The 25,812-nt window shown below is 34.4% G+C and overlaps 2 protein-coding genes across 9 annotated transcripts in view; both read left to right on the top strand.

The window, feature by feature from the left end:
- Positions 1-14,078, top strand: part of HSF5 (heat shock transcription factor 5) — a 36,311-nt gene extending 22,233 nt beyond the window's left edge. The window contains exons 4-7 of one of the 2 annotated variants that reach the window (XM_074261911.1): positions 858-1,391; positions 3,186-3,363; positions 6,928-6,983; positions 11,712-14,078. In XM_074261911.1, the coding sequence (XP_074118012.1) occupies positions 858-1,391; positions 3,186-3,363; positions 6,928-6,983; positions 11,712-11,774 (831 nt within the window). In that variant the 3' untranslated portion in view covers positions 11,775-14,078. The remainder of the gene's footprint in view (positions 1-857; positions 1,392-3,185; positions 3,364-6,927; positions 6,984-11,711) is intronic. The other variant, XM_074261912.1, reaches the window with a different exon arrangement.
- Positions 14,079-16,348: 2,270 nt separating this feature from the next.
- RNF43 (ring finger protein 43) overlaps positions 16,349-25,812 on the top strand; it is an 88,882-nt gene continuing 79,418 nt past the window's right edge. The window contains exons 1-3 of one of the 7 annotated variants that reach the window (XM_074261905.1): positions 16,349-16,733; positions 16,900-16,965; positions 18,317-18,763. In XM_074261905.1, coding sequence (XP_074118006.1) covers positions 18,512-18,763 — 252 coding nt within the window. In that variant the 5' untranslated portion in view covers positions 16,349-16,733; positions 16,900-16,965; positions 18,317-18,511. Of the gene's footprint in view, positions 18,764-25,812 lie in introns of all 7 variants that reach the window. The other 6 variants (XM_074261903.1, XM_074261906.1, XM_074261904.1 and 3 more) reach the window with 6 other exon arrangements.

The raw sequence follows: 25,812 nt of genomic DNA, 5'->3' as shown, positions 1-25,812 counted from the left end.
GGGAAAAGGTGGGGAAATTGAAACATAAGGTTTTGCAAGGGCTAATGTTAAAGAATTGTCCATGCATATGTTTGAAAAGTAAAAAGCTTTAATAAATAAATAAAAAAGACAACTTGAGTTATTTAACTCAGTGGCAATAGGGTAAGATTTTAGGTATAACTTCACAGCAAATTACTACACAGGAATACTTCATAATCTTGCTTCAGAAGACCATTTCTCTTTAGGTAAAGTGAACACATCTCTAATTTCAGTGAATTAATAAGCTTAAAATCTTTGTGGTACCTGTATTCCTGAAATGATAGATAGATAGAAAGTACTATTTCTTGACTTCTTTTTCATGTTAATAGAATTAATTGGTGGTAGTGACTACCTGTGCTAGAGTTCATACTAATAAATTATATAGTTTCAGTTCAATTCAACAAGCATTATGTAACTACATGTAGCAGGTACTGTGCTAGATGTGGAGAATAGAAAGACAGTTCTTTCCCTTAGGAACCTTAGATACTTTGATCCATTAGACTAATCTCCATGAGAACAAGGCTTCTTTGTATCTCTAGTCTTTAGTACAGTACATGGTACACACACGCGCACACACACACACACACACACACATACATATATTGCACACACTGGTACAATAGTCCTAATATGCATACACACATTAGTACACATGTGGTAGAAAAATTCTATTTTATTGACTCTGTATGAAGACATCTTCATTGCTAAATAGATCTAAAATTTCCCAGTAAACCTTATTATATTTCTGTTTCATATTTATCATCTTAACTGTTTGCTTATTATTAATTTTTCTTGTGATGTATTTTATTTTTCTATTGAAATTTATTCCATTTTCCCAGAATCCTCCAATGCAGTCTTCCTATCCTGTTGAATTTCTGCCATCTAACTGGCCATGTGGTGCTACTGATGAAAATAAGAAAACTGAAGTAAACTTGGAAGCTGTCTTTCAAATTGTAGATGAGCTGCATTCATCCCCTAAACTGGAGATGGTAAAGGTAGAGCCTGTAGAAAATCAGGGGCCAACTTCCCAGTCTAATAGGGGTCAGCATATCCTGGCAAATCCAAGTAATAGCAATGCATCTTCCACGAGTCAGACTAGCCAACTGGAGCCACTTACTCCAGTAGGTTCAGATATTACATCATTTGTGGTTGGAACAGAACAAGCAATTACCTGCTCTCTGCCACAGTCACCCGAATATATCTATACCATCCACACTGCTCAACCCGTTGAAAATACCACTGCAATAACAGTCCAGGAACCTGCAGGAGCTATCCAACAAGCTCATGTAAAACTGAAGGAACAGCTGAGTCATAATCCATCTCCATCATCAGTAGTATTTGTACAGGAGGGGCTACCATTCAGTGCACATCAGGTAAGAGGTTAAAAAGAAAACCAAATAAAATCCAGTAAAGGTCATAGAAATTGAATGAGTTCAACTGAATCTTTGTTTTTATCTGAAGTGGCCCTTTGGTAAGAAACTATTTGGGTTTTGGTTGTGTGTAAGATGAGTTTCTTTATTCTTCAGAACCACCATATCATACTGATTCTCCAACTGTTATTTTCATTGTGATTAACTAGAAGGTACCAGGAATTTGCTTTGGGAACTTATTTGAGCTAGAGTTGGTTAGCTGCTTTCTCCAGATTCTGTTGTGTTTTTGTCCAGATTTACAATACAGGTGCATCGCCTTGATGGCACTTTGTAACTATTTTACCACTTAGATCACTTAGATCCAACCTTTGTAAAAAATGTCATTGATTTCTCCTGTACAAAAGCTTTGTTGAAAGCATCCCAAGGAACTTGTTCCTATTTTTAACTTGGGTGGAATGTGGATTTCTAGCTGTTCCGCGATTTCTGATGTGATATCTTCACTGTTCAGTTATTTTCCACTTTGAGTTGTACTTTATAATTTTATCTAATTCCCTTATATCCAAGTTATAGAAAATACTTTAGACTATGTAAATAAGCACAAGTAGCCCTCTGAATACTATATCAATAGTAATTTTTCAGGATAATTTGCAGAAGTTATTCATAGGTTTTACTGTGTCCCAGAAAGGGTTTTGTTCTTGGTGGATTACCATAGAACTTAACTGGCTACCCTCAATATATTATGAATAGTTAGGTATATTAGATTATATTTTCCCATCTTATTTTTCTATTGAATTGGAAATTTTGAGGGGCGACTACTGACTGAAGGATTATCTAATCTATGACCATAAAACCAAGAAATTTTAGTTTTCCAGAGTTGGTAAGAACAATTGATCAGTGGTAATATATCAAGATGAAAATATCTTTTTGTAACTTAATTTCTACTTTGTGTTGTGTACCAGATCTAGTTCTTGAAAATTTAAATCTGTAGTTTTTGCTGGGTATTCCCAAGAGAACTATTTAGCAACTCTTTTCAGTTCTCTTCTAATTTTAGTACCACATTCTTTTTAGATTCTGTCCCTTCTATGTGTCTTTGAGTGTGGAGAGTTGGGCCCCAGAGTATTCTGTATTTGAAGTATATTGTAAATTTGATAGACCAAAAGTGAGACCTGTTAGATATCTTCCTGTGCTATATTTTCCTTTTTTAAATAAGCTGGTAGAAAGGGCCAGTCAAGTTATACTGTTAGCTTTTATATCCCTGCCCAAAAGTTTTGGTTTTCGTGATTTATAACAACATTCCTGCCCAAAGTTGCAATTACTTCAGTAAATAGGTTATTTTGAATGTTATAATTTCTGAAAATAGAAAATTAGCATTTTTTCTCTTACTGTTTATAGCTGCTATGCTTGGCAGTTACTTTTCATTATGCAATTTAGCTTTGAAATAAAATTGTAGAGATACTGGGTGTACTTTAGAAAATTGGAGAATTTAACTTAGTGACTTAGTTTGCCAAGGATTACTTGGGTACTTTGAGAGATCCATTTTATCAGTTTTAAACAAATATTTTATTTTATTTATACACGTCATAAATGATACATATATTTTTATCTCACTGAATATACAGATAGCTCCATTTATAAAAAAATGAAATTTGCTTAGGGATGAAGAACTACCTTAAGCATACTTCTTGGGTTATGAACCTGAAGTAGAATTTCCCTGACAAAAGAAGTAAAATCACAATAAATCCATATAATGCCTACATAGGGAAAGGCTCAGAGTAATGAGTGGGTTTGATGTTTTAGGTGGATGCCAGTATAAAGTGCCAGACCAATCCACCTGAGAATATCCTGCCTTCAGAGCAGATGGGATTCCTTATTTCAGATATGGGGCCAGCCAGCAAACCTAGTAAAGATACAGGTTCATCCACCCCAGCCAGATACAGAGAGCGAAGAAGCAGCTCACAGCAGGGCAAGTCCCCTGGTAAGGATCATTTCTTAAAAGTTTTCAACACTTCTCATAATCAACAACTCAGGAATAAAATTGTCAAGAAATGAAATGAAATGAATGAATGAGCTTCTTTCTGGGTCTTCAGCTTTATTTACTATTTAGGACTGCACAGTGCCCATGACATTGACATTATTCATGATTATTATTTAAGAATCTATTTTTTTATTGGTTGTCCCTGAAAGGTAGGTTGGAATTATTTTCTTCATTTTGTTAGGTATTTAGTAATTTGAAAAATTGAAGGATTCCCCCCCCCCCCAAAAAAAAAAAAAAGAATAAAAGACAAGAAAATCTGAAGGAATTGTGATTACTTAGTATAAGGAAAGACTGAGCTAAAGGGATAACTTAATTACTCTCTTCAAGTAACCAAATGTTATTGCAGGAAGTAGTTGTTTTCTAGTCTCAGATGATAGTATAGAGGAGGAAATAGTTTTAAATTCAGAATGAGAGCCTATTGAACGTTAAGGATAATATCCTGATTAAAAGGATTATATGAAGTGTGACTATAATGTAAAGAGACTGATAATGCTTTATATCAAAGTAAATGAAGATTCATAACAGGAATATTGCTCAGTTTCAGTACAGTAGTTTCAAGGTTGATTAATTTTACACACTGACTATTGTAATAAATAATAGTAGATGCTACCATAAAAATGAAGCTTAAAGCAAAGAATTTGAAATTTTTCATGAAATTAACTCTGCAAATAAAGCATGACATTTAAAAGAAGATGAGAATTACAAAAAAGGGTTAAAATTACAGGGAGAATGTTTGATTATATCTACCCATAAAATTGATGAAAATATCGAAAAGGTCAAAGAATTTTGTTCATTCCAATTTAATTGAGAATGATGGTTACAGGTAAACTTGATGGAAGAAACATTGTCTGAAAAACAACTAAACATGTTGCAATTTTTTCTAATGGTTATGCCACACATTTTAAATGATAAGCAGAAATAGCAATGACTTTACATATTTTGTCTAGGTTCCTTTTAAAGATAAAAAAATGTTTCAGAGCAAAGTAATATTTGAAGAATTTTTTGTTTGAAACTGAAAGATTTTAGCAATTGCTTATAATGTAAAAGGAATGGGTTGTAATTCTTTGGCTTCTTTGCCATGATAGTGCTTTTGTTCACATTGTACTTTTCTGTGAAAGAGCTTTTGAGCAAAAACCTCATTGTCCATTTATTTGGATCTTGAAATATAATTATAATTAATTTTAGGGGATTAATTGATGAACGTAGCCCTGAAAGTAGTTCCAACAAGATTTTAAACAATAACAGTATCATTAGAATAGGTAATAGAACCTCTCAAGTTGACTATGGTGAAAGGCATAGCATGCATTTCATTCAATGTGTAAATTATGCTATAGTGTGTTTTTTAAATCTCAATGCTTTATAACCATACTTCATAAATCATTTTAATATGAAACTAGAGATTTAATCCAAAAACTAAAAATAAGGGAAAAGGACAGAACTTTTTTCGATTTTAGCTCAGCCTAGAAGCAGGGTAATGGGCTAGGTGATCTCATAACTTCCAATCTTTGGATTTCATATTAGAATTCTCAGGTGAACCTTGAAGATCATGTACTGGAAATGATGTATAGTATCCAAACTATCTTAAAAGAAAGTTTATAGTGTTTATGTAGTATGACTTAAAAGGCCTCAAAATTATAGGAACTTTGAATTTTAAAATTGAATATTTTTATACTGTTATATTCATGGGAGGAATAATTAGCAAATTTCTTAATTATCCTGATTTTTAAGCATCTTGTTAAGTCTTTAAATTGCTTTATACCTTAGAGGCATTGGGAGATAAAATTCTTGACTGGCTTTGAGTATGAAATTATCTGTTAAATTCAAATGTACATATAAAATCTAAACTTGGTTTTATTAGTGACCAAGGGAGGATCTGCCCTATAATAATTACGGCTGAATTGCTTAAATAGCTTTTGGAATTGAAGCATAAATCAAAGTAGAATTCATTAATTTGCTAATTGTTCTTCCTTTGCCGGAGCTTAGCCCGACAGTTGATCTACACAGCATAGCTATATGAAGGTTTTGTGGCTTTAAGAGTCTTTTATTAATAACCAGGTTCAGTGCAAGATTTGGAAACCTCCCATTGCTTTTTTTGGCTTTAAGAGGACTACTCAACTGATTTTTTCCAGTCTAATTATTTCATCTTTAATGATTTTTGCCTTAAAAAAAAAAAACACCAAAAAACCTACAGCATTTTTTAAAAAGCAGTCATTGAATTGACTACTGAAAGGTAAGATGAGCACTGGGGGCTCCCTCTGAGGTGATTAGATTTCATTTAATGAGTATTTATTGAATACCTACTATGTACTTAGCCCAGTACTAAGTGAAGTAGGAATACAGAACAAATGCTATTGAAGGATTTGTCTAGTAGAAACAGGAACTATCCCTGGATATTCCCTTTCCCAGAGAATAAAAATGAGGTCCAGAAACCACTCCCTGCCCCCTTTTACTATGTTCTGACCCTGAAAACTGAGAAGTCTATCAGTTCATTCCCAACTCTGTTGCCTTCTCTTTTATAGCCTCATAGAAACAAGAAGCAGCCTTAGTTCAAGACAGTATTATCATCTCTCTTACCTCGTACCCAGAGTAGATCAGGGTAGAAGGATAGATATGACAGAAAAAACCCTCTTACAGATTCTAGCTGAAAACTTTTTAAAGTGTATTATTAGTTTGTTAACAGCTAATTTGAATACTTAGGAACCTTATATCTTTTTGGTCATTGTCAGAATTAAACCAATCTAGGGAAAGCATAACCTTCTGTGAAGGAAAAATTGATGTTTCAATTTGAAAAAAGATCAGCATATAAATTATCTGCAATGGCTAGTATAGTATATTGTAAAAAATATATACTTGTAAATTCCATCGATTATAATTATACTACTATCTGTGGAGTAACTTTTAGATCTTAATCTGACATATAGTTACCTAAAGATTTTTCATTCTTCCCTCCCCCTTTTTTTGTCAAAATTTAATTGATTCAGCCCTTTAAACCAATGCTAAATGTTGTATATGTGCAAATTTGTATATTCAAGTTGAAAGCCCCAGCTATTTTGTTTCAAATAGGCACCCAACCTACTCTCAGTGCTTCTGGCTATGTACATAGTGCTTGGAGTTGTTGAATTAGAGTATAATGGTGAAGAGAATAACATTATGACATCTTATTATGAGTCTCATATAGCACATCTGAAACCTGTTATTTCCTTAGCATCTCAGATAGTCTAACTCCTATCAAAGTACCCAATCTTTCTTTGGAGCCTGGTTGGGGCAATTTTCTTCTGAGTAAGAGGGTAACATCTTTAGAATAGAAGCTTTTCAGGAAGCTATTTTTCTGAATGACCTGAGGGAAGGTGGTGTTATTGTAATGGCAGTTTATTCACTTTCTGTGAGTAGTAGTATGCTTATATATGACCCTGTGCTATTTTAGGTGAGTTTTCAAGGTTATTGTTTGACTATATCCTTTCCTATTCTCATTATACTCTATTTTCCTGACTTGGAGGGGAAAAGATGTACCAGAAGATTTAAGTCCCAGCTCTCCAAATTGGACAGTTTTCTTTAATAAGGTACAAATTGTGGATCCCTTTGGTGAAGCAAAATGGGTTAGTGGCTAGTAAACTAGAAGTTGGGAAACATGGGTTCAAATCCCAGTTCTGTCACTCATTTGCTGTAATACTTGGTCATGTCTATTAACTTTTCTGTATCTCAGTTTGGCTATATTTAATATTGGGACAATAGCTTCCCTAAACTTGACCTACTTTGCATGGATATTGTTAATATGTCTTTAAAGACTTTTGGAGGAAAAACATTGTATGAATACATGATGTAGCCATTGATATCATCCAGAATCACAACCATTTATGAGTAGAAGCATTACCAAAATTTGACTTTTGATTTCAGTATTGGGAAAAACTCAGATATAGCCATAATACATACGTATACTTGACCTAAATAATATATCTACAGTGCCAAGAAAACAAAAAGTCAGGTCACAAAAGTTGGGGATACTAATTCGAATACTATATATGTGTATGTATATATGTGTATATGTTTATACATATACGTTATATATCTCCTTTTATGTTTGAGAATATATTATTAGTAGTATTATGAATAATAAATGGGTTGTAGACAGAGCAGTAGCTCTGGGGTTTTCCCCCCCAGATAAACAAGTCTTATCTTGACCCTTAGTAAATAGTGAATACTTTCCTAAAGTGATTGCTCTGGTCAGATTCACATTTAACGGTTTGGTGCTGTAGGAGGACCCAGGAGTAAGAGTTGAAAAGTTATTGGCCTCAAGAGGGCAGCAATACTTTAGTACCTCTTCCTCTGACTGGGTGAGGCTGGCGGGGTGCCATCTTCTTTCACCTCAGTTCCTTCTTGTGCTAGATGGGAGGAACGGGTTCTTCTTAGTGGTCTCATCTGAGTAACGATTTCAGCATATAATTTCTCTGTTGGCATTTCTTTTTTTCTCCCTTTGTCCCATAGTCCTTGATCTATATAAAATCTTTCTCACTCAACTATTTCTTGTTGAAGATGATTCTCTTGGATTTGGAAGGGGCATTGAAGGATTCTTTATTCTTTTGAAAAAAATTTTGTAGAATGATTGAGTAATTCACCTATTTCTATTACATTAAAATGGTATTAAGATGTGTGTGGAATTAGAATATTTCTACTTTCTCTTTATATTTTGTAAAAACATTCATTTTATAATCTCTTTTCCTATTGTAATTGTTTATGGCTATTTTCTTGTGAGTTCTTTTGTGATTATTTTTTGCTATGTTGTATCCCTCTTCTGTTTAGACTGTTTTAGTCTGTGGAAGTCAGGGCCTATATTTCTCAAAAAAAAGGTAATTTTTCCTTCTTCATCTTTGCTATTTGTTCCTGTTATTTCTCTTTTAGTAGGAAAAGGTAACTGTTTTTAATATTTTTTGTATGAATTTATAGAATTAAGGCTTTTGATGGAGCTACTACCTAGGCTTTATTGATCATGTTATTTAGTGGTCTTATAGAAGGCTCTTCCCTTAGGTTTGGATCTTCACAACTCTGATCATCTGTGACCAGAACAACCCTTTGGAAAGAATCTCACTCAGAGAGTGAGGAAAACTCAAATTAGAATGGGTTTCAGAATTATTAGTGGGTAACTACATGTTTATACCTTTTTAGAAACTGAGGCCCTAAAGTTTATTGTTGAGAAGAGTGAAGTATAATCTTCCTAAAGCTATGGCCAAAACATCATCAGTCATTGGTAAGGAGCTCAAATCATTCAGATTTCAGCTGTTATTGTAACAGTGCTTCTATTTGTGAGTAAAATGAAGGCTTGGACTAGATCATGATACCTTTTATTTTCAGCATTCTGTAAGTCTATGATTATATAATGTCAGTGCCATTGGCATTACTTACTATTCTAATACTCTGTTGAGTATTAGTATATTATTGCATTTTAAAATTTAACAGACTATTTTAGCAACTAAAATGCTTTGAATATTTGCTGCTTCTCCATTCATGTTGGCCTATCTTGTCCTTGCTTTAATCTCCCATAGAATCATAGCAACTTAGAACTGGAAGTGCTCACTTAGTTCAACACCTTCATTTTGCAAATGGAAAATTTCTTAGTCTGCAGAATTACTTGTCTCAAATCATACAGCTCTCCTGATTCCAAGTTCAGTGCTTTTATCTATCTCACTATGCTGCTTCCTTAAGTGCCTTCTTGAACTCCCATCTTGTTTAAGGTAAGGCATTTCAGGTTAGGCAATTATGCAATATCCAAAAGTCAATAGGCATTTATTTATTAAATGCCTACTATATGCTAGAAATTTTAAGATGTTTTGTGAGAAGTAATGTCACTAATAAACAGGTATCATCAGCATGTATTATACATAGAAGAACACTGAATATACATTATGCTTCCAGTTTTATCCAGAATTTATTGAGGACCTACTATGTGCATGCTATAAAAGATAGACACATGTAATGTAGTTTCTGCCCTCAAATTTTGACATGTTCATTGTAAGAAAACATGAAATGAATTCAGAAAACCAAAAAAATGAGAAAATTAAACACCACATTTTGCTTCAGCATAACTTCAGCCACTTGGACTGGACTCAAATATGCAGTTTATGGTTTGAATGGAAATTATGCAGCTTCATGTTCCATTAGAATTTTTGATTTCATAGACAAAGAAAACTGAACGTCAAAGGCAAAGCCCAATGTTTTATAGTTTGTGGATTATGGATGAAATTTCATTAAGTTAATGGTCAGAATATCCCCAGAGCTGTATATTAATAGAAGGATGTTGTTAATATTCCAATGCAAGACCTTTCATCTTACCAACCAACTTAACTACTGTGTCACCTAAACTCTTCTCTTATGTGCAAATTTTTCTTCTGAGTGTACCTAAGCATATTCACTTGGTATAACACCAGCTAGACTATTTCATATATTCATAGCTTTCCTTGGGCTCCCAAACTACTTCATTGGCAGTTTCATCAAGAAACAGACCTTATTGTAATAAAGCTATCATTTCTGGATTACTTTCTAGTTGCTATGGGAGCTATATGTTAAAAGAACTACTTCAAGTCCCATTCATTAGAGCTAGTAGTACTTATAGCTATAAAATTTCTGATCCACTTTTCATTTATGTGCATAGTCTTTACCTTTGTTAAAAACATTCCTTCTCTGACTCTGCCTTCAAAGCAGTACTTCTTTTTGGGCATTAAGTGACCCAGGTGACCTTTTCTTTTAAATTTCTCTAGTGTATTATATCACAGTGTTAATCCTTAACTCTTGGACAAGGAACCGAGGTAGTTAGAGAATGACTAATGGCTTTTAGATGTTTCAAGAAGAGCAACATTTGACTTTGCTTCTTAACTAGATAGTCCTTGGGTCCTTCCTTCTCAGTTTTCTACTTCCCAGGAATGTGGTGAAGGTTATTTAGACATATCTATTATGCACTTTGAGCTACTTGAAGAAAGATGTGATGTGAATACAAGATATTGTTGTTACCATTATTATTATTGTTATTATTTAGGATGTATTGAAGTCACCCATAAGTGGTAAATTGATGACTCGTTCCCCTTCTGCAAGATGCTGTTGTGGGTAAGTAGATTGTTCTCTAAGGGTAGCTAAGACTGAACCTGACAAGAAGATGAGCATCAAACCATAGGGACCCACCTCATGCCAAATGTGCTGTTTAAATGCACCCTAGAGTCCTGCCAAAGGTGGAAGCAAAATTCTATTTTTAATCAGTTTGCTTGCTAACATGTTTCCTGAGAACACATTACCATTCTAATGAGGCTGTACTTCACAAACTTAGTATCAAAAAAGCCCTTTGTTTTGGTCGGTCGCAAATTATAAAGACCTCAGGTAGTCTTTCTCAGTAGACTTGAGTTTGTTAGGACAAATTGTGAAACAGAGAATATTTCTACAACTTTATCCATGTGGTAAACTGGTAGGACTAAATCTTGGTGGGGCAAGGGTATGCTATTGGTCATAGTGCCCAATCTCTGCTCAGTTTCTGCTCATACTTCTTAATAAATTTTTTCCAAATGTGTCACTCCTATAAAATGGCCATTATTTGGCTTTGTGTTATGAAACCAGTTCCTGGGCCTAGAGCTCTCTGTTGTATGCTCAGTGCCCCTTAATGCCTGGCTGTACGGTCCTCTGCTTTACTTTGCTCTAGTCTTCATGCGTCATCCTTTCTCAATTGCCTCTATAAAAAATCCACTTTCTCTTTTAAAGACAATGTAAATAAGCCTTCCCTGTAATTCTTAAATGTCCACGAGTGGGGATCTTCTGAAGGCAGTTTGTCTTTGAAGAACTAGTAGCTATCCCACCCTTCTCCTTTTCTAGCATCAAGGAAATAATGCTTCATTTGTGGGGGCCTATTCCACACTGAACCCTATGTTGCTTTCTGTTACCACTTCTCACTCATAAGAAGGTAGCTGAGGTGAAAGAGTCTTGTCCACATCATCAAAAGGAGAGGTATTTTAAACTTTGATGGTCCCTTTTGGCCAGCAGGTTGCTTAGTAGTGTTTATGTCCTCCAGGGCTATAGGGTCTCCCCATTATTGAGAATCTGATGGAGCAATATAATTTTTGGAGAGCCAGTATTACAGGTAAGACATTTCATTTTGATTCTGTACGTACCCATCCCCTCATACTCCCCATAGAAGTACAGATGCAGAATGTCTCATTCTTCTTACCTTAAGAATATCATTCTGTACAGAACTGAGAGTTGGGCTTTGTGCTGACTAAGCGGCAGAAAGTGAGTTATCATTCTTCTCTCTTTTTTAGATCTCCATCTGCTGGTGGATGTGGCTTGCAAGCAGGAGCACTTTCCAAAGGAGGAAGAATTAAAAGAGTGAGGAATGGATGACAAATGTGACATTGTGCACTAGCTGTCGGCTAGTTTCCTGGAGTCAGGCTGGCCTTGCACATGACACACAGTTGGGATTTTTTTCAGTTGTGTTAAGAAAAAAAATTTTTTTTTTTGTTCTTTGTGAATTTTATTGGGAATTGGTCACTTTGGTATTTACTACATCTGTTCAGTTCAAATTCTTTGCTTTGACAAGCTATACAATATCTAGTGGTCAAATTATTTAGCTACCCAGATCCCGTACAAATGGAAAGCCCTGGCTGTCTGTTACAATCAGGAAGCCTCTAAAAACTGCCTACAACCATGGTACTGGAGAACATTTTTTTTGGGGGGTGCCGATTTGTCATCTTGCTACTCCAGTTTGCTGTGAACTGTAGTCAGCATAACTCCACTGAGGAGTTCAGTCTATCTGTTTCAAGTCACAGTGTGGCCTTTTTAAAGAGGATTGTGTGAGAAACAAAGGCATGCAAGGTCACGAGATCACAGGTCTGAAATGGGTCAGGGATTCCAGGGAAGCAGCTCTGGGAAAGAGCTAATTTTCTAAGTGATTAACCAGGAAATGCTCTTACTTCCTAACCCAGAATTCTGTTTCAACAGCAAGGCGTCCGGACCTAGGACCATCCATCACACTTAACAGCCGCTGATTCCTTTACATTAATGGAAGTATTCTTCCATTTTCATATTTTCCTTTGATTTTAATGATATATTATCATAAATGGTAAGAAAAATGGTTCCTGTAATATACTACTTATTTAGATGTCTTCTAAAGAAAAGTATTTAACTTGTTTAATATATTATTGTATTTATAAATGCTAGTAGATTTAAGGGTTTAATGGCTATGTATTTGTATTAATATTGAAAGATAGAAGGATAAAGGATGCATGTGTAATATTTCTATTCTGATGAGAGATTGTACAGTATGTGAGCAAAGCAGCATTGATATGTAACACAATACTTGGACTGCTTATTCAGATATATATGTGTATGTGTGTATATATATATATATGTGTATGTATATATACATATATATACATATATATATAGTAAATCTTAATCTTTATCTGTAGAAAAAACCATACCCAAATTTTTAGTCGGAGAAAACTGGTTGGCAGTTATTTAGCAGAAGCTATGCTTCCTATATTTTTCTAGTTTATATCTTGGTTTCATCTTCTAAGAAAGTTCTGGGTGGTGGGACAGACTACTAAGATCTTTGTTTTAGCCCTCTTCAGGGTTCTGAACTTGAGCGGTTTGATTATGGGGCTAGTTTTGAGGTTTATCTCCTTAGGGGACGTATTCTTGGCTGTTCATTCTTTGTGACTTAACTCCCATAAAACAAAATCCCCTCAAATACCATCTCATGACTGCTAGAAGCTTTCAGATTTCAAACCTTTAAAATAGGTAGATACCTTCTTGAATTATGCCTCAGTTTGTCTAGTGAGTACCTGAAAACATGAAACTCATTAAAAACAAAAGGTACAGACATGGCAGGTGTATTCTGCCAGCTATGTGGGTGTCCTGAACTAATTTCTGAGATCCCATTGTTTACAAGTGTTGATTACAAACCTTGGAACTGTTATGGAAACTAAGCTTTCTGGAAAAGGATCAACTCCACAGTGACTTCAGTCAGTCTAGCTGTGAAAGTGGATCCTTAAGGGTGAACTACCCATCCAATTGGGGTAGTAGGTATCCATGTGATGGGCATTTGCCCTTGTTGGCAAAGCTCAAAGGAAAAATGAGTTGTTGAAGTCCCATCCAGTTTGCCTTACTTATAAAAAAGAAACCCCATTGGCAAATAAAGGAACTTTGCTTTTTGCCTTTTTTTTTTTTTTTGCCTTTTTTTTGGGGGGGGTGTGTGTTGCAAAGCTGATATTACTGTACAGGTCATGCTCCTTCCCTTAATCTTGCTTTCTTAGATCTGTACATTGAAAGAGGTGATATCTTTTTGGAAACATGAGCCAAGCAGGAGCCTTGGCATAGATTTAGATTTGGTGGTTTTAAAAGGCTTAATTAAGGAAATGCCATTATCAGCTTTCCGAATTTTTTATATATGAATACAACAAAGGCTGAGGAGCTGGATCTCCTGCCATACTCACATGCATGGTACTTATCAGCTAAAGCTATCCTTATTGATTTGGGGAAAATGGCAAAAGATAAAATAGTCTCTGCATGAACTAGCCAGTAGTGCATGGCACATGCTGACAAGGCTCCTGACTTGCACCTCAGTATTTCAGCACCTTACGCACTGATGTATTTCAGTCAACAATAAAGTGAGTGTTCCAACTAGACAGATTGTCTTTTTGTTTTCTTATCATGGTGATATATACTTAGATTTTTTTCTATATCAAATTATTATGTTGTACATACTCATAATAGGAATGTCAGAAGGGAATGTACTTTTAAAAGTAAATTTCTTTTAAAAAACTGACATGTAAAGATTCCCCCATTTGTATTTGAACAGAAGTTGAGTACTTAATACTTCATCTGATATCCATGTTAAAGTACTTCAGTGTAGTGTCATGAGAGCCTGAAGAGTATTCTAAAATTTTGGCTTAATTTTTAGTCAGCCATTTTATTTGATAATTCTGATTGTTACCCTCTATTTCTTTGCTAACTTTAGTACAGCATATTGTTTTAATGATTTTTATATTTTATATACATCCCTTATGCATCTTTGTGAGAAGACATCCTTTATTTACTCTAGTGCTTTATAGTATTTGGTGTCCTTCCTGTGAGATGTTACAAGTTTTAGAATTTCTATTGGGAGTTAGGAATTTCTTCCATGGACAAAATGTATATGTTAAATTGTAGGTTTTGTATGTTTCAAGATAGATGGGGACAGAATGTGTTAGTAATCAGTGTTTTATTTAATCTTCCTGAAGATTTTTAGATTTTTAGAGCATGTGCACCAAAGAGATGTGATAATTTACATTTTGTTTTCCTTGTAGTTGCACTATCACATATACAAAATAAAAATAGATAACTCAAGATATAAAAATTCTCTCTTGGTAATAATTAACTCTGCCCTTTAGAAAAGGATTATAGAAAAAATATATTGTATGTTACATCCTCAAAGTCTGGACGAAAAAAATTAGCATACTAAAGCAAGATTGTCCATGAAAGTTTTCCTATTTTTAGTACTCCTGGTAAAACCTTGAAATCATTCTCAGGAAGGCTATATAAAAGCAAGTGTCAAATATAAATAGCCAGTTTAATCAATCAGTCAAGCAACAAGCATTTATTAAAAAACTTTTGTAAGTTAAGTGCTATACTAGGTGCCAGAGATATGAAGATAATAAAAAAATTAGCACTTATATAGAATTTTAAGGGTTACAAAGCACTTTACAAATATTATCTCATTTTATCCTTATAACCCTCCTGGGGCATAAGTGCTATTATTATTGATGCCTATTTTTGTGGTTCACTCCTAATCTTGTATGACTCTTATGACCTCTTGAGGGTTTTTCTTGGCAAAGATACTGGAGCAGTTTGCCATTTCCTTCTCTAGTGAATTTAAGGCAAGAGGAGGTAGTGAGTTGCCCAGGGTCATTAGCTAGTGAATGACTGAGTTAAATTTGAAGGCAGAGCTTCTTTACTTTTAAGTACAGCACTCTATCCACTTGCCACCTACCTGCCCTTGGAAATTGATAACACTTGGGATGAAATATGGTTAACCACATCCAAATAATTCAGTATGACTTCTTGGTACTAGCAACATTGATTCTAAGGAGATACAATATGATTTCCATTACTGCTAATGACAAGTTTATATGATAGGCCATAGTTTATAAGTGAAAGAATGTTCAGAAATGATTGGCTGAACATTATATTTCTTACTGCCCACACTTTTCTTGCTGAGCATATCTTAGCATTCATCATGTGACAATTCACAGACTCTTGAAACCTTACATTGAGGGTCATAGGTCTGACCTATAGTATTATTCACCTCCAGGAGATGTCAGAAAAAAGTAAGTTAAATTCCATACCTCTGACATCAGTCTGACCTGAAAGCTCTTTGAAGTAACAGTTTAGAAAAGAGTACTGAGTCTAAATTAGCTAGAACTGAAGAAAATCTGTGCATGAAATGGTCAGTCTTCCCAGGGTTGTAGCCTTAAGGGTGCAATAAATCAGTAAATCCTACAGCAGGGAGTCACTTCAAATCTGGTTTTAGACCATTTGTAGACACAACAAGGAAAGAGGCAAAAGCCCTTTGAGCTCATATTTATAAAACCTCATTCCTTTATCTTCTCTGGCTTTGCATTTTTTTTTTTTTTAATTTCCTCATACCATCATCTTTGCTGTATTAGGTTTGGATTTTGCTTTGATGTTTCTCTGAGTGACCCTGATTTACATGAGATAGTTTGCTTAAATGAAGGTATCTATTTGTATAGAATGCAATTAGTCCAGTGGCTCGATAGAGGGAGTAGAGGAACAGAGAGAAAGAGAGGAGAGAAATTTTGAGACTGACTGACTATGTGCATGCCAGCTGGGGAAAGGAGGGGTGGTTTGCCTCTGAGTGCTCCACCCTCACTTTGTGTCAGCAGGTAGAGAGAGTGATTGCAGTCCCAGGGGAGGGAGTCCGAGAGCTAGTACAAACCACAGGCTTCCTCTAGGGATTTTATCCAGAATTGCTTTTCTGGAAGGGAAGCCCTCGATTCCTACCGAACTTTCCAAATCCACTCCATGATTCAGATTTACTGCTCCCCCTCTGGGATTTTTTTTTTTTTTTTTTTTTTTTTTTTTTTTTTGCGTTTGATACTGTTATCAGCCTGCTCTGGGTGAATTTTTGTTGGTGTGTTTTACTACTCTGCCTTCTTCCTCTCAAGATTTTTTGCTCTTCAGGGAAAAAAGAGGGACTTTTATCTGGAAAAGACTTTTCAGAAATGATTTTGGATTGTTTTAAGTGCTTTAGAGTTCCTGGGGACTTTAGATTTCAGCCTGGAGTAAGTTTTTTCCTTTGATCTGGTTGGGATTATTTTTCCAGGCTGTGGAATTTCACTCGTATTTTACCTGCCTAGTGCTGGGCTCTTTGCAGTTTGGTTGTAGAGTAACAAGGTGGAAGAATAAGCTGTACTTGGCTAAACTGTTGAAACATTTTTTTGTGAACAGGATCTATAAAAACATAATTGCATTTGTTTCACCCCTGTGGATTCCTGTGGGCCGACAGCGCAACAGGTTTGCAGATTTCTTTTAAAATTACTCTTTTTCTCTGCCTCATCAAAAGGCTTTGCTTTTAACAGTTTCATGTTTGATTGCTGATTTATTTGGCTTTCCAAAATTTATGGAAACTTTTGAGTTTTTTAACTTGACCTCCAAATACAATAGATGTGTCTGGGAGGTGAATTTTTATTTATTTGGGGGTATATCATTTTTATTTTTATATTTGTGTGAAGCAAGGGTTTGAATTTTCAAAAGTTCATAGTTCTAGCATATATAAATCACTATCATTCAGGCCCATTTTTGCTTTTCCTGGGTGTTCTGCTGAGAACCTGTGACTAACCTCCCTACTCCTTCCTTTCTCCCTCCTTCGCTCTCTCCTTCCCTCCCCCCCAAGGAATTTGAAAACGTGTTGGGAATAGCCTTTTGTTTCTCTTGTGAATTTATGGAATTATAGATCATAAGATCTGCATTTTAAGATAATTTCCAAAAAAAGTATCTTGGTTACATGATAAAGTGCTAGGAGTTTCATTTGGAAAATGAAGCTAAAATCCCCAAGACAGTGAGAATAACAGGGATTTATTTGTGGATTTGAATTTGAGAATAAAATAAAACCAACCATTTCAAATGCATGTCCAGTTTTCAAAGTAGTTATGTTTAATCAGTGTTATTCTAAAAAAGGTGACTTCACTTAAAATGACCATTGAATTATAAGGACAAACTTTAGTACAGAACAAAAAAGAATAAGATGTCATAGTTTCTTAAGAAATATACAAGTTTAGTGGGACTAGAAATATAGATATTTTGGATATTAATATAGAGAAACATTCTATAAATATTCATTGTAGTATTGTTTGGCATCCCTGAGGTGGAACCTGAAGATTTATTTTATATTTCTGTATTCCAACACCTTGCCCTCCTTTTTCTTGAATTTTTTTGGTGGAAATTTTATGCTTGGAAAGAGTCGTCCCTAAACTGGATTCCTTGCTACATGTGACTTGCTACATGAGTTTTGGTGCTGATTTTTTCTCTTTCTTAGTTTATGAAATTTTGTTGTAGATGGCTTAGTGCATGGAAGACTAAAAACCAAGTACTGTTGGTTTAACAAAATTCAAAAACGAGTATTTCTTAGGTCCCTACTGTGTAGAAGTTACTATACTAGGCTTGAATGTTACAAAGACCAAAGGAAAAAACCCCAAGTCTCTGCCTTCAAGGTTCTTTAATTCTATTGGTTTGAAATTCAGTTGTTAAGCAAAGTCGGAAAATCCCAAGAGAAGTGGTCTCTTTTATTAGGTAGAATGAAGATGGGAGAAATTGTGACACCTTCAGAAAAAGTGATTGATGGCGCCCCATTCCTCTGTTCCATCAGGAATGCCACCTGTTCTTGGGAATTGAAAGAAAGGAAGGGCTTAAAGGACTTTGTATGTTTTGAAATTGCAGTATAAACTGTTGTTTCCCCTCTTTGCCTGGAGCCAGGAACCTTCTTTAGATATTAGCTGGCAGGATTGGGAAATACGTTCCTGATCAGTATGTGTGGACAAAGTGTTTTGCTGCAGCTGGTAGCATGAGTGGTGGCCACCAGCTGCAGCTGGCTGCCCTCTGGCCCTGGCTGCTGATGGCTACCCTGCAGGCAGGCCTTGGACATACAGGGCTGGTACTGGCAGCAGCGGTGGAGTCAGAACGATCTGCAGAGCAGAAAGCTGTTATCAGAGTGATTCCTTTGAAAGTGGACCCCACAGGAAGACTGAACCTCACACTGGAAGGAGTGTTTGCTGGTGTTGCTGAGATTACTCCAGCTGAAGGAAAACTGATGCAGGTAAGGAGAACTTTATGGTATTTACCATCTGTTTGGAATATACATTTCTTCATTGACCTCTGAAACTAAATTTCTTCTGATTTTTAATTTTTTGATCTGTTTCTTCTATTAAGAAAGTTCACATTTGTATTTCTTCTTAGGAGGATGCTTATCTTACATTAAGGAGCCAAAGTTTTAAACTGTTTTTACTCTTTAAGTATGGTATTCTATTCAGCTTTAAGATATTCCTTTGCTATTGATTATAAGAGTGCTGTGATTTAATAAGTAAATTAAAATTAGGACTTCAACTAATTTGAGTCTATTACTTTATGCTATATTTAAAGTGAGCTCTAAAAAAGTAAGGTTTAATCTTTTGGACACCACCTTGAACTTCTGTGATACATCTATGATAATTTTTTTTTTTTTTTTTTTGTTATTGCTTTTAGAATTCAGTCAGATTTGAACAAAGTGTGGAATAGTGAAAAGAGAACTGGATTTGTAGTCATGAGATCTAAGTTTGATGTTTCCATGTCTTCCTATTATGTGACTTTGGGCAAGTCAATTTCTCTGGCTCTTGGTTTCCTCATCTATAAAATGAGAAATCTAAATGAATTCTAATTTCAAGGTCCCTTCTAGCCTTGAATCTTGTGATACAGTTTTTGCTTGATTGTACTGTACATATGGCATATTGATAGTGTAGCACACTATCAATAAGTCCCTATTGAAGATTACTTTATTGCCTCCTTATGAAAATGTACCTATCTTATCTATGCAAAGATTTTTTGGAGCATTGACTTGGGTGTTAGAGGACCTAGATTCAAAAGCCTGGCCTGGCTATTTACATCTGTGATTGGGAAAGTCACTGAAGCTCACTGGGCCTCTCCCCTGATCTTTAAAACGAGAAGTTTGGACTTGATGACTTCTAAATCTAGGGTAATAAGAAAATCAGTGACTCTGTCATAACTAATATTTAATATGAATAAGGTTAGTTTAAATACACAGTTTTCTTAGGCAAGTCTCTGAGATTTAACTATGTCTGTCCTAGCCTATTCTTGGTGTTGCATTTATGCACTAAACTGGGGCTATTTCAGAGACCAGTTGTTCAAATCCCACAGTGGAGACTAAGCCCAGAGAACTGTTCATTTTTTAGTGTGTCCCTTCAGACATAAAAATAATTTGCTATTTATTCTATCATTATATATATTGCTATATAATACAAATTATATTATTTGTAAAATGTATGTCAGCCTCTGGGTACAAATATATTAAAATAGTAACAAAACCCCCTCAAACAAATAGCATTTATTTTGTCTGTCATTATCTACTCAGAACACAGTTTTGATTTGTTTTTTAAAAAGATCTATTATGAATGAACCATTGATTTGAATGAAATTTAAATTTTGATAAGTACTTTGAAAAGGTAAGAAAATAAAAACCAACCAAACTTATTGGAAAGAAACTAGTATAGAGTTTTCTAAGAGAGAAGTACTGGACACTAAAAAGCTATAAAGAACCAAATGGTCAAGAGAATGGACATGGGAAATGGCCTCTGTATTCTTTTATATGAAAAATGTATTATTTATATGTGTAAAGTTTCTATCTGAGGAGAGATTGCCTTTTAATTTAACCTTTAGTTTTATTCTTGATGATCAAAAAAATGAAACTAGCAATGTGACCTTGAAACTGTAAAGCAATTGGCTGGCTTTGTGGTCATAATTAGGACAGTAAAATTTTCTTCTTGCCCTTGGCTAGTGCTTAGTTGATTCTCCTAAAGCATGAGGTTTGAATTCCATTTTAATTTTTATTCTAGGTATTTTCACTGTAGAAGCATATCTTTTTTTGTGTCTGAACCCTTTGAGACTCTTACTAAGCTTTTTTATGGTAGTAATATCCTGTGGCAACATGTTCCATGAATTATATGTTGTACAAAATAAGTTTCCTTTTTTTTTTTAAATTTAACTTTGTCTTTTATTACAATGCTTGCATTTCTGTTTTATATAATAGAAGGGGTAAGTAAATAAGGAGCATCAACAGCATTCTCTGTGCCATTTATCATTCTCATTATTATTGTCTGGATGTGGGGAACTTATGTTAGAAGAACTCCCAAGGACAGAGGCATCTGTTGTGCATCATACTGTTGTAGTGAATTACCAGGGGCAATTAGAATTTATGACTTACCCAGGATCTCATGGCCAGTATATGTCATATATAGAATTTGAACCCATGTTGACTCTGAATTTGCAGCTCAGTGCCATTAATAATGAAAGCAACACTATTGGCTATCTGCTTTGTCTTGTCTTTTTTCCTTTGTTCTAGATCTTGATAATTTCTTAAATTGGTTTTGAATTTAGTGAATTACCTCAAACAGATGCTTTGGTTTTTAATTCCCTTTCATTTGCCCAGAAAATTTTTTTTTTTCTAATTTAATTTTATTTTATATTTACTCAGCCTTTCTGGCTTTTTTATAGTCCATTCCAATTTAGACTAAATAACTTTGTATTGTTGATCACTTTTAATTCCTTACTACTTTTTCACTATCCATAAATTATAAGTCATTAATAGAGTTGTGTTAAATTCTAATACTAATCTCTCTAGCACTTTGATTTTAACCTCATTTCTCATATTCATTTACTCTTGACTTCCTCTCATTCCATAACAGGAATTCAATTCTTATTCTGTGCTTTTTTTTTTTTTTTTTTGGTGTTTGCTTGTTTTTTGTGAGACATTATCAAAAAACCTTTTGAAAGTCAAAATGAGTTATATCGACCACTACTTCTTTATCCATTGTTTGGTTAATTCCTTTCAAAGATATATAGCCCATCAATGAAAAGGGACTTACCCTTATGGAAGCCATGCTGTTTGGTCCTTATCAGATTACCCTGCAACTCAGGTTTACTCAACTGTGGTTAACCAAAGTTGAAGTCCTGTTTATGTCTCCTGAGGTTGTGTTTTGTGGCAATTTTACTTTCTCACTGTCACAATGTCATAAATCTTTGCTTTTAAAGAAATCAGTTGTCTTTGGCTCTTTAAAATCAGGAAGACCTGACTTCGAATTTTACCTCTGACACTTAACTAGTTATGTGACCATGGTCATTTAACTTCCCTAAGCTTCAGTTTTTTGTAAAGTGAGGACATTGATACCTGAAGTATCTACAGGATTTTTGTGAGGCTTAAATGCAATAATGTTTATAAAGCACTTTGTACACCTTAATTTGAATTCTCTTTACCCTCTTAGCTGAGGACCTCATCTCATAGTTTAGCAAGAAAATCTAGGCCATTTGCTAAGATACTTAGGCTTTTCTACTCATCTTAAAATTTATGTCATCTTCTCTATTGCCTCCTTTGCTATGATCTCACCAGGACCAACATATTTACCTGTGCCATTTGTCTTTTTTCTACTGTCTGATCCAGATTGCCATCCAAAGTATCATCATCCTTTCTAGATTTCAATTTTTCCCAACAGAATTTTCCAACTTAGAAACAGAGCTCCCATGTCCTTAAAATTTTTTCCCAAAAGAGATAAAAATTTTTTTTCCAAAAGAGATACTACTTTTTCTGCTATCATTATTTTTATCTTTCTCTGATCTTTCTCAATCAGTCTCCTCAAAATATGTGGCTCCATTGATTGACTGTCTCTTCTTCTTTCCTAAAATCTCTGCAGCCTGACTTCTGACCTCATCACTCAACCAAAACTACTCTTTTCAAAGCAACTTATGAATTACTAAGCTTAGTGACCTTTTCTCAATCCTCATCAGCTCCTCCCTGACTTCTCTGAAATATTTGACCCTGTTGACTATTTTGTCTTTGAGATATTTTCTTCTTTCTGAATTTTCGTGACATTACTTTTTCTTGATTCTCCTCCTATCTGTTTAATTAGCTTCTCTGTTCTCCTTATTTGTATCCTTGTCCACATCACACTCGTGGGTATACCCCAAGTCCATGTCCTGCATTCTCTGATAGTTTCTTCTTGATTAGTTATATATGACTAGCTCAGAACAGATCATCAGTGTGAGATACACAGACGTGGGAGTCATCTACGTAGGAATAATAAAGAAATCCATAGGAATTACTAACTACCTATTAGATATTTCAAACAAAATATTCCATGAACATCTCAAATCCAGTATATCTAAAATCTTCCCACCTCTCTGCATACCTTAGGCTTCTTCTGAGTTTCCCTGTTGCTGTAGAGGGCACTACCATCCTTCCAGTCACCTAGATTTGCAGCATCAATAACATGCCTTACTTTTTTTATCACTCATTTAAACTGTTGGTTAGTTGTCAAATATTTTACTTTCTATCCTCATAACATCTCTCTTTTTCATCTTTTTCTTCTCCTTCTCTCTATTCATACAGCTATCACTTTTGTTCAAACTTCATCCTTCCTGTTCTGGATTATTCCAGTATCTTCTTTATCAGTCTCTGTCTCTAATCTCCTGCATTCCAAAACTCTAAAAATTTGACTTTCCTAAAATGCAGGCATGATCTTGTCACCTCTCTTTTCAAAACCCAGTGACTTCCAGTGTATGTTACTACAAGTTACTACTTTTTAGCTTTCTTCCACAATACCGTATTTCCTGTATTATGTGAGCCATATTGGTCTACTTGCCTTTCGTCAAACACATGACATAGCATGTTTTGTCTCCTTTTCGTTGGTTTGTCCTGGAATAGTCTCCTCATTTCAATGTTCTTTTCATCTCAGTTTTCTTCATGACTAAGCACAAATGCCTTTTTCTTCATGAGGCAGCTTCTTCCTTCCCCCTGCTGTTGGTGGCTTATCATTCAAGGTTACCTTGTATCTATTGTATATGTGGTTTTTATATTATATCTCTACATGTTTTCTTTTGCTTAGAAAGTAAATTCATGGAGATACAGGGACTTTTTTTGTGGGGAAGGAGTATGTCCAGAGCCTAGCATATATGGTATTTAATACATAGAAGGTATTTAAGAAATGCTTGGGTTTTTTGTTTTTTTTTTTTTGTTTTGTTTTGTTTTTTTTTTTTTCTCCTTACATTGTTGATTTACCTGTTTCTCCTTTAAGATGATTTGAATCAATCATTATTTTTTAGCTCATAGGTTGGTACCTCCCATGGGGGAAAGAAAGGGAAATTGAAGAGTTGCTTTGTTATAAGATTAAGAAGCCTAAGATACAGTTTTGAAAAATGTATTATGCTAAGATTTTCATCAGGTCTTCCCAAATTGTGGATTTCTGCCCACTAGTTTTTAAAAAGTATATGCTCTGAGTTAAAAAAGGGCAAGGTTTATATTGCCTTGGGCTTTTAAAAAATAAGTTTTAAATTGATGTTTCCTCTTCTTACATCACCACAATTATTTCAAGTATCCTTTTCACTTTGCCTTCCAAAGGACAATTCCATATGAGTTAATTTTTTTTTTTTGAGGGGGAAAGGGGAAAAGAGGTAATTTTGTTATTGATACATTGGAAAAAGTCTGAAAACATGTACAATGTGCAACACTTGCAGTTCTCTCACCTCTATGAAGGGGGTAGGTTGTGGTGGGTATCTTCTAATGTTTCTTTATTTGAATACTGCTTAATCTTTATAACTTTGTTTCATTTACTTTTAATTTTTTGCTTTGTAGTTTTATCCATTTATGTTGTTACAGTTATCATGCCTATTTTCTTGACTCTGCTTACTTGACTCTACATCAGATGATACATATATTTGCATACTTTTAGATCTTCATTACACACATAATTTTATGTGTCGCACAGCAGTTTTTTTCCATTACATTCCTGAACCACAATTTGCTTAGCCATTCTCTAGTTGAATAGGTATCTATTTTGTTTCCAATTCTTAGCCATAGTGATATTATAAATACTTTTGAGTGAATGAGAATTTTAACTTCTTAATGATGGCTTCATTGGAGTATTAAAAGGTCAATAATGAAGTCTGTGGTTTAGAGGATTTGAACATTTTAGTCACTAGATTTGCATTAATTCCTGATTGCTTTCCAGCATATTTGACCTATTTTATAAAGTTCCACCAACAATGTATTAGTGTGCCTATCCATTTACAATCTTTCAACATCAGCCATTGCCATCTGGGGGTCATTTTTGCCAATTTTTAGGATATGAGATACAACCTCAGAGTCATTCTGATTTGCATTTCTCTTAGTAATAGTAATTTGGAACATTTCTTCATATAATTCTGTACTTTACATTTCTTTTGAGAAATACTTTTTCTATATCCTTTGAGCATTTACCTATTGTGAAATGGCTGTTAGTCTAATATATTTGTTGTTTCTATATCTTGGCTATTAAACCCTTATTAGAGAAATTTGATAATAAAGATTTTTTTCCTTTTCAACCACTCCTCTCATTTTGAATACATTAATATTGTCTGTTCAGAAACATTTCTGTTTCATACAAAGTTATTTATTTTATCTTTTGTTACTGTTTTATTTTTTATTATAAACTCTATCTCATGTTTGGTTAAGAATACATCTACTAATACCTGTAAATGGTTATATGATTTATTTTTCTTTAAACAAATATTTTTATAGTGTGATCTTTAATATTAAGGCCATGAATCTATTTAGAATGTATTGTAGAATATGATATAAGGTATTGGCCTGAGCCCGATTTTTGCCATACTGATTTGTTTCTCAGGTAATTTTATGTTTTCTACTTTATCAAACATTGGGTTATTGAATTATTTTATTTCTGAATTTTCCTTATCTATTCCATTTCATTAATCTATCTTTCTATTCTTTAATATCAGATGGTTTAGATCAGGGCTGCTTAAACTTTTTCCACTTGTAACCCCCTTTCACTTGAGGAATGTTTATGTGACTTTGGCTATATAAGTACATAGAATATGTATACGGATCAAACATTTACTGGCAATAAATCATAATTTTGTGATTCTTATATTGCTATAAGACTCCATATGGAATCACAAACCACAGTTTATTTGAGAAGCTAGTTGTAGGCATAGAAATGCTATAAAATATTCCTTTAATTCTTACTTGCTTTCATCATTTCCCTTGATAATATGAATCTTTTATTTTTCAAATGAAATTTATAATTTTATCTAGTTATGTAAAGTATC

This window comes from Sminthopsis crassicaudata, chromosome 4 (genome assembly GCF_048593235.1).
Source record: "Sminthopsis crassicaudata isolate SCR6 chromosome 4, ASM4859323v1, whole genome shotgun sequence".
NCBI classification, from domain to species: domain Eukaryota; kingdom Metazoa; phylum Chordata; class Mammalia; order Dasyuromorphia; family Dasyuridae; genus Sminthopsis; species Sminthopsis crassicaudata.
The sequence above is the reverse complement of the archived record's forward strand: the minus strand, read 5'-3'. Positions and strand labels throughout refer to the sequence as shown.